The sequence below is a fragment of the Leptodactylus fuscus genome, chromosome 4 (genome assembly GCF_031893055.1).
Source record: "Leptodactylus fuscus isolate aLepFus1 chromosome 4, aLepFus1.hap2, whole genome shotgun sequence".
Lineage (NCBI taxonomy): Eukaryota > Metazoa > Chordata > Amphibia > Anura > Leptodactylidae > Leptodactylus > Leptodactylus fuscus.
Genome location: NC_134268.1, coordinates 107,522,651 through 107,535,377, shown reverse-complemented (window position 1 = coordinate 107,535,377; position 12,727 = coordinate 107,522,651). Strand labels below are relative to the sequence as shown.

At 41.3% G+C, this 12,727-nt stretch overlaps 1 protein-coding gene across 1 annotated transcript; it reads left to right on the top strand.

The window, feature by feature from the left end:
• Positions 1 to 4,368: 4,368 nt before the first annotated feature.
• On the top strand, positions 4,369 to 5,355 carry MC4R (melanocortin 4 receptor). Its single transcript, XM_075272200.1, has one exon. It carries the CDS (start codon positions 4,369 to 4,371, stop codon positions 5,353 to 5,355), a length of 987 nt encoding a protein of 328 aa, XP_075128301.1.
• Positions 5,356 to 12,727: the final 7,372 nt, after the last annotated feature.

Genomic DNA, 12,727 nt, shown 5'->3' with positions numbered 1-12,727 from the left:
GTTAAAAAAAAAGGCGCCAGGGGAGGTTGGAGGGGAAACGAATATTGTATTTCTATGTTCTCCCCGTGTTTGCATGGATTTCCATCCCATATTCCAAAGACAGACTGATAGGGAAAAATGTGCATTGTGAACTCTATGTGGGGTTCACAATCCACACTTAAAAAAAAAAAATCAAAGAAAGAAATCCAAGAGCCTGAGTAAACCAGAATCAGAACAGGCTTTTTCAAAGTTCGTGAGGGGTCTATCATAGCTCATGGAGCTGGGGAGCGAGGAGAGGAAATTGGAAAGTTGTAGGACCCTCCAAGGTCCCAGAGGAGGAAGGTCTGGATCCGATAATAGATCCCCATGCGAATGCCAAGAGTTCCCAGTACGGAAGTGCAATGCCCTCTGCCTGCCAATGCTGGAAGGGCCCCAGGGTGAGGCCTGCCGGAAAGTCGGGATTACCTAGAATGGGAAACAAGGGAGAGGGAGAAGAGAACACCTGCTCCTTACTAGGGAGGGGTTTGCACACCTGGAGGGTAGGACCAAAGGTGTGGTGAGACTTCAAAGCGGGAAAAATATTTTTATATATTAATAGTTTGGGCATTTTCAGCAAAAGCAAAACTTTGTTAATAACTGCTCAGGGCCAGCATTGGGGGTGCAAACTGGGAAATTTCCCAGGGACCCTGTCCCCAAGGGGCCCCCAGGATTCATAGCATTAGGCTTTTAGTCTGATTGCTTGAATCCTAGGAGCTCCACAGCTGTATTGGCGTGCAATATATGTCAATACTATTTAAAGAGGACCTTTCATCAGATTGGGCACAGGCAGTTCTATATACTGCTGAACTGTTGACAGTGCGCTGAATTCAGTGCACTCTCGGCTTTCCCGATCTGTGCCCCGGGTAAAGCGCTATTGCTCCCGGTACCGTAGCGCTTTACAGTCAGAAGGGCGTTTCTGACAGTTAGCCAGGGACGCCCTTCTGCCCAGCAGTAGAGTCATGTATATTGTTTATAAATCTTGTATATGCTTAGGATTTCAGTAGGTGTATGATTAGTAAGAACAGATGTGGTATGGTAGATAGATTTGGGAGACCAGTGGCCACGATAAAAATTCTTTTTGATTTTAATCCATATTATAAGCTCTCCCATATCTTCTGCCTGCTGCACTGATTGGCAATGTTTTGTGTATTTACTAAAGTCATTGAGTTGTGGGAGCTTGAGAAAGTTATGTTTACTTATATTAGATAGTCTGAATGATCTGACAATTTAAAACATGGCTAAACTGTGAATTATAATGTATAAATCCATTTGTCTATATAATTCCTATGCCATGTGCCATGCCTGTGTAAACGAGTTTGACCACATGGGAAAGAGAGATAAAGGCCAGCTCTTTGTATGTTAATGAGTTTGGACACAGAAAGGAATGTAATTGATTTTGGAGATGTTAGGATCACATCCTCCATCTTGTATTTTGTCAGCCATCTTGTAATCTTTTTCTTATATAAACTTTATAAGAATGTCTGTTTAGAGTCTAAGAGAGCCCTTTAGGGGATAAGGCATGTGGAATGTTAATGGATGGGTTATAACTCCTTATCTGTTTGTGGTAAGGGTCTCATCTTTGAAGGTGTGTGTAGAAACAGGTTCTATAACCTATTGATCGTTAGCCCAAGACTGGAGTGGTCTGACCAGCATGTGATCATTATCTCTCTTGCTGTGATATATACATCTAGAATTAGTGTAAGATGTTGGTTTACACATAAATATTTTAAATTCTTCTTTATTTCATGAGAAAGGTCATCCCAGTTTGGAGAGTAATAATGAGATGCAGATTACATTAGGCTGTATCCAATAGTCACGTGCCACACCTTATGTTATAACTCTTCAACCAATCATGTCATTAGAATAGTCCAACCTGCTTTTGTCTGTATTATATTTAAACTACCTTTTTGCACCATTAAAAATAACTCACTTGATACACTATCAGCTGTGTGTGTGCGTGGCTTCTCCAGGCCTAAAGGATGGGTCTAGCTTATCCAGGCCTGTTATTTAATTTGGAACTCTGCAACATGCTCTATTATGAGGACCCCTTGATGTCCCTAACACTTTCAGCGAACTCAGGCTGTAAAACAGACAGGTATAGGATCTGCCCTGAGTTTTGCTCTGGGTTCCCAGCTGCATACATGAGCCCATGATAGTATACCAGCATGTGTATGCGGCCACAGAAATAAATGGGTCAGTGTACAAGCTGTGAAAATGACACGGCTCAGGTTCACAGGTTTTGCATGGCTTCTGTGTGCCAGTATTAACAATGTTGTCAAGGTTGAGACTCTTTCAGCACCTTTGTCCTATGCCTGATCGATTCATCTGTTGTCTGATCCCTTACTTCCATGAGGTTGTGTTTACCAGTTGTCCCTCCCACAGACAAAGGTCAAATCTGAATAGTGCAATGATGACACTTTTTTCTTGTTTGACTCCATCAATAAAGAATTTCAGCCGGTTGTGAATATTAATGTTACTGTCATTCTCAGGAATGTCAGTCCATAACCTGGGCCAAAAAAAAGAGTCTTAATGGTGTGGCACTTTAGCACTGCCTTGATATGCTTGGCAGTGCCCACTCTCTGTCTGCTGTGCAGTTTTCATAGTTTCCTCCATTCCTTGCCTATAGCGTGAACTGGCCCTTTTAGAACCTATGATTTTGCTGTCTGCACTTAGCCATTTCACCTGTGGGCTTTCTAAATTTCCTTCCTTAACAGGAAGCTGCCTGTGCAAATGTTTCCAGCCTGCTAGTGTCCTGCTTAGGTATTTCTTTTTTGCTTTGTTTGCTGATTACCTATTTTTGGTCTTGGCCTGTTTCCTAACATCTCTGTCTGATCCAAGGATACCTCATTCCCTGCCAAGATGTCTTTTGTAATGCTAGCAGTCTGCCTATGTTTATCTCTGCCTGGATTACCATTTTGCACAAACTCTGTTTGCCCTGACCTTGGGCTGTACCTCAACTACTCTTTTGCCTGTTCTCGCGATGTCATGTTCTGGTATCTGTATACCTACCTGGGACACCTACATTAACCTCTGCCTGGCTTATCATTTTGCATAAATAGGTCAGTTGTCACCTACTGTCCCTTGGTGCCATACACTGTAGACTTTTCTGGGTCAGTTGTCACCAACATGGACCTCTGCTTGACTTACTATTTTGTGGAAACTCTGCATGCACAGTACGCTCATGTAAGCGGCCTCAAGAAAATGGCTGCAGACATGCACAGTTGGCTCTGCTCGAAGCCCTATGGCAGAGGTGACGCCTTCAATGCTATTTGAGCACAGGGGAACGCCCCCAGGGCTGTGAGAAGAATGATTTGTATACCGAAGAAATTCGGGAATATCTAACGAAAACGAATGGTGGCGCAGAGAACACTACTAGAGGTAGGAGAAGAATAGCCTTTTTTAAGACTATTGTTACGTGTTAACTACCTGCCTATTATTAGATCATATTACAGACAGGAAGAGGTAAAATGATTCCAAACCATGCATTATGTTTTTTTCTGATCTAAAGAAGACAACTACTTTAGGCATGAACTAGAAAAGTGCAAAAAAAAAATGGGAAAAGTAGTTTTGGTGGTATGAATTTGAAAAAAAGCAGAATAGTAATTTTATTATACAAAAATATACATGGACTAGATAGTGTTATTAAAACAAGCAGTCACAGAAACCTTGAGCAATAAATCAATAAATAATTAGGTAGTTCTTAACATTCTATCTTATATACTGTAGGTTAATAATATTTTGCAATGGCGCAGACATTCCCTTTACATAAACATACAGGTTTGCATGTCTCTCAATCATTTTGATGGTGAGTAAACCAGGTGCTGCCAGTCATACTGTTTGTATGTGATGGATATTACTGTAAGAGCTGACTTACATTCCCTCTGCTGCTGGCTGTATAATAATCGTTCTACTCATTTAACATAACCGGTATACCATGCTTGTTTCCAGATGACGCAGTCAATTACTGACATATTCAGCATTCAATAAAGCAAGGTTTTTCTCTGTCCTCATTGGCTAACAGAGAATAAGAGAGGTGGAAGCAAACTGTTTCATTCTTTTCTCCACACCATATAAATACTGCTGTATACTATATGTATGCCGTCTTCTCATCACTGCAGGGATACTCAAGACAGTACAGTACATGTTTGTATAAGTGTCAAAACATGACAAGGTTTTTGATGCAGCTTGGAGAAAAATAAGGAATGTTATTTACTGGACAGTGAAAAGAGGAAAACATCAGGCGTAATTTGGGCTTAAGTGAATGACTTTTCCTTGCTTTTATGAATGCTGCGTCATCTGGAAATAAGTGTGTTACAACGGCTATGTTAAACCCTTGAGTGAGTGGAGAAAATGAATTTAACACATCACCATCTTCAGCAGCAGCACCACAGGATGCATTTCATTCACTTTCGAAATCACAGTCATGGATTGCACATTGGATCCAAAGAAATCATGGAAAAGAGCCATCAATCTGAAGGATGCTATGAACAGTTATTTGTCTTGCCTGAAGTCTTTGTGATCTTGGGAATTGTGAGCTTGCTAGAAAACATACTGGTCATAGTTGCAATATCTCGAAACAAAAACCTTCATTCTCCAATGTACTTCTTCATCTGTAGCCTGGCAGTGGCAGATATGCTTGTGAGTGTATCTAATGGCTTTGAAACTGTTGTTATCACTCTTTCAAGTAATACAGGTAGAAAAGCACAACACTTGATTGAGAGCATTGACAACATCTTGGATTCTATCATTTGCAGCTCCTTCCTCGCCTCTATTTGCAGTCTGCTGTCTATTGCAGTAGACAGGTACTTTACTATTTTTTATGCTCTTCAGTATCATACCATTATCACAGTCAAGAGAACGGTCCTCATTATAACTTGTATTTGGACATCATGCTCACTCTCGGGCATCTTATTTATTTTGTACTATGACAGTAATGTGGTCATTATTTGCCTGATCAGTATAATCTTCACCATGCTTGCTCTTATGGTCTCCCTGTATGTGCATATGTTCATGCTGGCCAGGCTGCATATGAAGAGAATTGCGGTTCTGTCAGGGACCAGCACCATGAGGCAAGGAGCAAATATGAAAGGAGCCATTACACTGACTATCTTACTTGGAGTTTTTGTTGTTTGCTGGGCTCCTTTCTTTCTGCATCTCATTTTTTACATTTCTTGTCCCCAGAACCCGTATTGTGTATGCTTCATGTCCCACTTTAATGTGTATCTTACTCTTATCATGTGCAATTCTGTTATTGATCCACTAATTTATGCTCTGCGAAGTCAGGAGTTAAGAAAAACGTTGAAGGAAATGATATGTTGTTATTTTATGGGAAGATGAGCGTTTTGGCCATTACTACAGGTGGACTCAGGAGCGAGACCTTTCTTCTTTTTTTTTTAATGTAGATTGTGAGCCCCACATAGATCTCACAATGTACATTTTTCCCTATCAGTATGTCTTTGGAGTATGGGATGGAAATCCATGCAAACACAGGGAGAACATACAAACTCCTTGCAGATGGTTTTTTTTGCCCTTGACAGGATTTGAACACCAGGACCCAGCACTGCAAGGCTGCACTGCTAACCACTGAGCCACCGTGTGGCCCCTCAGAGTGAGACCTTTTTGTGTTGCAGTTTAGGATTTCTCATTCATGCTATGTTATGTGTAAATGTAATTTACTGCTCCTTTTTATTCTATTTTTCTTTGATATTCTTGGTTATGTATTTAAAATGAATTCAATACTTAAGTTTTAATACAAATTTTCCAATATTTTTCTCAGTTACTTGGGTTATCTTCTAATATTGATGTCCAAGACCCGAAGAGATAGGCCGTGAATATTAGAAAGTGGATAACCCCAGGAAAAGTGTTCTCTACTTATGTAAATAAAGTTGTTATTATTATGGATAAGCTATAGTTACCTATTATTAGGTGAAGCAATGACTCATTGCAAGTTGCAGACAGACCCAAGTGGTGCCAGTCAACATGGTAATGTATGGTGGCCTACGGCCTATTAGTTACACCAAACTATTAGATCACATGTGATTCCCAACACCTCATTTTCCTTCAACAAACATAAGGGGGTCAAGGGTCCCCATGTTTTGCAAGTCTGTAAGATAAAATTGAAAACAGACATTATAAACCACATATTTTTCAATATATTGATTTTGATTTCAGCATAGTACCCTTGAAAACCTGAATATTTTGGTCAAACTATCTACTTATACCACATGGTTATTAAGTCATTTTTTGCATGATGCAGTCAGGCCCTCTTACTGTGGAGGGGAATTGGGTGGTGGTGCTTGTGGGGTATACGGTATGTATACAGGTGATGAGCAACATGTAACTGGCACCCTATATAAGTTTTATCTGGGTGCATTCAGAATACCAGCTACCCACCCCTCTCATGCATTGTTAGGTGTGTGAGTGGATGTTTTATCAGTTTTTTCACCTGTACCATAAACCACTTGCGTGTCTGAATCCTGCAGTGAGCCATTGCTTTATCTGATATCAGTGATATGATATATAATGTTGCATAGTTATTATTATACATATTAGAACTTTAAAATTGCAACATAAAATATGTCACTTTTTTGAAGATTTTCTGAATTGTGGTTACAAGTGTATTGCTTGAACACAAATAGCATAGCCGATGGTCCCCAAGATGATCTCTCAAGTATTGAATTGCTACAGGGTGTAAGCTACAAGATGAGAAAGAACGGAGGTTACTTCAGATTACTTTAATTATATAAATGGAGAACCCTTTTAAGAAGATTGTTCTGTAACTGAAGCACTAAACAACATACAATTCCTCCAGCATTTCTTTTCCCGACAGAAATTGGTCTGAAGCACTTGAATTCACATTCCATGAAGTAAAATAAATACTATATTTTCTGATACGATTATTGATTTATTAGCATTAACATAACAACTCCCTTCCTATTGAAGCTGAACAAAGCCCGTCCAGAGTCATAGACCCCTAGTCATATGGCTAGCTGTGGAAAGTGCATACATACATGTGGTATTAAATGGTATTAATTCAAATGAATGGCAAATTATGTAACACATAGATTTGACATAGACAACAAACCATTGCTTACAGTATCTCTTCACTCTGACCTACAGCATAAGGGGAATGTCAAATGCAGTATCTAAAACACAGCTTTTTAAACATAGCAGTCTTAGATAGAGTAGCTCAGCTTTAAATACGGAATATAAGTCTTAATGATGCAGTCAACAAATAATGGCCATATACTGTGTCAGTTCTACACAATACACGAAAGTTAATACAAAACACTTCCAGGAAAGGCAATATCTTTTCTGATTGCAGTTGTCCACTCTCTCTTTTCTCTAGTCATGCCCAGGCCACCATGATTACTTCCTCCCGCTACAACTTGTTCTGTTGCTGCTACCATCAGCGCCTTCTTCTGTGTCTCCCACACGGTATTAGTGCCCCCTTTTATGCTAAACAAAGTAATAGTGCCTACACTCCACCCACCTCAAAATAATGTCCCCTTTGTGTCCCCACACAGTGATAATACTCCTGTTGTACTCCCACAAAGTAATAACTGACCCCTTTGTTCTCCTACACAGCAAATTTTCTCCATTTGTGCTCTACAAAATAATAATGCCGCATCTGGCCCCACAGTAATAGTTTCCTTCTTTGCGTCCCTGGAACCCGTTGAAATTGAAACTCGTTGCTTAAAATGATAAACCCCTTCTGTACGCCCATAAAGTAATAGTTTTTCTTTGTGATGCTAAAGTAATAATTCATTTTGTAAAGTATGATATGACCTGTAGCTTGTTTAATGGACTCTTTCCTTATACAGCATGGAATGTGGTAGCATATGTATCTTAAATTATTCTCCCTTTCCACTGTGTCAAATCATCAAAGGAACCTGATAGTGGAGAGAAGTGAGGAGTATTGAAGATACACATACACTGCCTTATATTGTGCTGTGTAGGGTAGGAACACAATAGAAAAGTAACAATAATTGAAGCTAATTCACACGGGCACAGAGGGGGCGGATTATGGCGCATAATCCACGTCATAATCCGCTCCCTCACAATGGTGGTCTATGGAGACCGTTAGTGTTCTTTTTTGCACTAGTGGCATGTTGCTGCTAGTGGAAAAAAGAAACAAGCTGCCCTTTCTTCAGGCTGATTCCACGGCTCATTGAGCCTCGGTGTCCGCCTCGCGGCAGCCACCTCCGGAGTCGGCCCATTCATTTGAGCCTACTCCGGAGGGGGAAGCCGCAACTGTCAGAATCCGCGACAGTCGTGGCAGGCAGATTTTGGCCCGAGAGAGACGCAGCTCCCGGTGTCACTCTCTGTGTCAAAATCCGCCCTTCCACTCCCCGTGTGAACGGGGCCTAAGTGTGGTGACGGGCTTCTATGGGCCCACTGGCTATGCTACTAGATGATAATGACAAGTTTTATGCCACTGGGGAGTCCACAATGTCCATTTTCTTTTATTTGATGGATTGATGGTATATATTTATACACACTAGCATAAGAGTAGATAATGGTCAGTGTTAACATTCTTTAAAGCAGTGGAAGTTTGACCAGTGTTGGTAATAAAATGTTACGCTGTCTCTGATTGTTTAGTTAGAAGAACTTGTGAAGGTTACTGGGATTGTACAGATTTTTGTGATTTATGGTCTTAATAAATGCTGCTTATGTTTTCATACAGTATACGAATGTTTTTGTGTATTAGTACTCAGATGAACATCACTTACCTGCTTTATTAATATTTTATGTTTTCTTATTTGTCCATAAAACATTTGTTTGGCTCTGATATTTGGAAAATTTTCCTAAAATGAGAGAGATTGGTACATGTGTACCAAAACGTGTAGCAATCTTTGACTTTAAAAACTCCTTGGTTACTTATTGTAATGTCAAAATCTGGACCAAAACCCCCCGTCTGAACCAAGCCTAAGTGATATTACAGACCTTAGATTAAAGGGCAATCCTAATGCTGAATGAGCAATTTGCCTTCCATCTAAAAGAGTGGCCACAATCCCAGATGATGCAGCAGCCAAGGCAATGTCATTGTTTAAGCCAATTTCTGCAAGCAGAAAATTATCGTAAGTAAAAATGTTTTACTAGAACCTCCTGGTGCATCTAGGAAAAATAGTCCCTCATTTCCACTGGAAATCTGAGCCATAATTGCCAAAATTCACAGCTTTGTGCACAAAGAAATCTATGGAACCTCCAAATGCCCGTGAAAAATACTGTATTGTGCAAACAGCCACTAAGGATACCAGACGTGTTTTGTCAGTGTGTGTCATGTGTGTGTGTGTGCACGCGTGTGATCCATGTGACAGTATGCATGTGTGCAAGCACATGTGTGGTCTGTGTATATGTATGCGTGTGTGTGCACGCGTGTGATCCATGCATGTGTGCATGCACGTGTGTGGTCCGTGTATATGTATGCGTATATGTGCTCATGTGATCCATGTGTTTGTGCGTGCGCAGTGCAAGTGTCCATCCATGCGGTAGTTGTGTGTGAGTACACGTGCTCTGTCCGTCCGTATGTGTAGTGTGCATTCATCTGAGTGTGTTTGCGTGCGAGTGTGGTATGCGCATATTACATTGAATGCAATAGGGAAAAAACCCTCCCATTGATTTCAATGAGTAGCACGCGTATGTCGGCACCCATAGAAATCAATGGGATCTGGTTTTTACACGCTCATTCTGAATGAGTTTTACGTTCAGAATGAGCGGAACGTAACTCCATGTGCAGGCTTCCTTAGAGTACCAAGTCAGGTAAGATGACTGCTTTCATAATCCCCTAAAACAGAGTAAGGCTAAGGCCCCACAGGACGGGAAAAAATGCGGCAAGAATGCACTGCGGTTCTTCCCGCAGAGCTTTGAACAGAAAGTTCGCTGAGTTTTCCTCTGTGGACTTTCTGTTATAATTATATCTACAGGGTTTCCTTAGACATAATTGACATGCTGTAATTTCCAAAACCGCGCTGGTTTTGGAAATCGCAGCGTGTTCCCACTGTGGTTTTAAACGCAAAGTGGGTATGGGATTCGCATGAATCCCATCCACTTTGCAGTTACTGTTAAATGCCGTGATTTTTCCTGCAGCTTTTCTGCCACGGGGAAATCGCGGCATTTCCAGCCCTTGGGGCCCCAGCCTAAGGGTGTATTCACACTGAGTAAACGCTAGCTTATTCTGAACGTAAAACACGTTCAGAATAAGCGGCGTCTAAAGCAGCTCCATTCATTTCTATGGGAGCGGGGATACGAGCGCTCCCCATAGAAATGAATGGGCTGCTTCTTTCACTCCGTGCAGTCCCATTGAAGTGAATGGGGAGTGCCGGCGTGTATGCTCCGGCATGAGCAGAGCTAGCCGTATACGCCGGCATTCCCCATTCACTTCAATGGGACTGCACGGAGTGAAAGAAGCAGCCCATTCATTTCTATGGGGAGCGCTCGTATCCCCGCTCCCATAGAAATGAATGGAGCTGCTTTAGACGCCGCTTATTCTGAACGTGTTTTACGTTCAGAATAAGCTAGCGTTTACTCAGTGTGAATGCACCCTAAAGGAGATTACAATCAGGATGCTGCCACACAGCTTACCTCTTTCGTTTCCATGTACCGTGACCTGTATCTGTATATGTTATAAAGTTTCTCATGCTCAAGAGCCCACTGTAAAATACATTTCTGGAATTGCAGTACCAAGTCAGGCAAGATGACTGCATCCATAATCCCCCAAAACAGAATTAAAAAAACTTACTATCTGGGTGAAGCCACATGATGTATGTTTAACCCCTTAGAGACCTAGGTAATTTTCATTTTTGCGTATCTGTTTTTTCCTCCGCACCTTTCAAGAGGTAAAAAATTTTTTTCCGTCCACAGTCACATGATGGCTTATTGTTTGTAAGACAATTGTACTTTGTAATGGCACCATTCAATATCCTGTGAAATGTACAGGGAAGCCGGAAAAAAATTCAGAATGAAGGGGCCCCCCAGAGCATTAATTGCTCGGGGGACACATGGTGGCATGGTTCCAGCAAAATAATCAAATTTTTATGAATAAAATGTAACATTTTCTCCTCAGGAAAGCACTTCATATTGTTTGGTTTATAATATGAAGGGTTAATTTTTCCCACCCTTTTTAAATTACCTCAGGCAGCTGAATGTAAGGCTTAGGTTATTTCTAATCAGCTGACGAGACCTTCTAGAAACTTCGAAAGGGGCGTGGCATAATCAGCTGTTCAAGGTTCTCGTCAGAGTCTCCATGCAGACTCCCCCAAATGGATTACCAACGCAGATGTGAACGAGTGGTGACTCTCTTCTGGTTGTGCCATGACATTGTGTTTCGCCTGTGTGAAGGTGTTCTCTATGACGCCTTTCAGAGGTTCATGCACAGAGCTGGTTCAGGTTAGTTTGGTTCTATGTGTCCAATGAAGCAGCTACTATGACAGGTTTAGTCTTTGATTACAGCTGAAGTGTTGTCTGTGTGAACAGGAAGATAACTACTGGATAAGTACTGGATAACTACTAACTTAATCCCTAGATAGTGGATGTCACTTCAGGGATGTGTCAATGGCAGATGACATCAACACATATTACTACGTCAGAAGGCTGAAGTTGAAGCCAGCTGAACAGAGAACAGGGCTGACAGAGAACATTCACACAAATAAGCAGGTTGAAGTTGGGACAGGCAGAATTTAGGCAACGTGTTAGAACAGCAGAGGGTCAAGGCAGGCAGCAGATAAGAAGACATGGTCAAGTAACAAGAGGGACAGCAATAGAGTAGACAAACTGTAGAACATCATGCACGAGTGACAGAACATAAGGAACCTTAATTGATTAGGCATTGTATAATAGGAAAGTGAATTTTCTTACCTGGTCTGGAAGATGCTGATGATGGACTTCGGAGTTCCAACGACAGTCTGCCCCTTACTCCCTGATCTCACCATTAATTAATTACTGGTGTGATCAAGGGGGAAGTGGTGGCAATGTGATTCAGGGTGGGCAAACGCTGCCTTGGATCACATGACTTGGGGGTTGTAACATCGCCAGAATCCGTGGGTCTGTAATCAACACCCCCAGGGACCAGATAAGTAAATTAATACTCTTAAGGGTTGGTTCACACTAGCGTTTGTATTTCGTCCGCAAGGTGTCCGCATGGAGACCCCCCGGACGGAATGCAATCGCAATTGCAAGCGATGTGCTTGCAAAGCGCACGGACCCCATAGACTATAATGGGCTCCGTGTGCTTACCGCACAAATGAATTCCCAACTGGTAATTTCTATTTACCAAGACCTACGTTTCTCCTTAAAAAATGTTTTGTCCAGTTGGGAATTTTTTGACAAAACATCAGAATGGCTTAAAAAAAAAAAAAAAAAAAGAAGAAATACTCACCTCAACCCCCCCCCCATCTATCCCATTTCGACACTTCCTTGGTCCCATGCCAGTATCTGCTTCCCTCTCCCTCACATCAAACAACAAAATGATCCACCTCAGTGATTGGCTAAGCAATATTTCCTCCTGAAAAATCAAAAGGAAAAACCGCTACATCTGACTGCATGTATATATGCAATGACTGCAACGGACAACCCCAGATTGTAAGGGCCAACAACAGACAAAATAGAAAAAATTATCGTCCGGCAATCAAATACTTAAAATGTAACTTTTACTTCATTGATATAAAAAACATAAACATGTTTCAGGAGCAAGAAAAAAGAGGAACAGCTT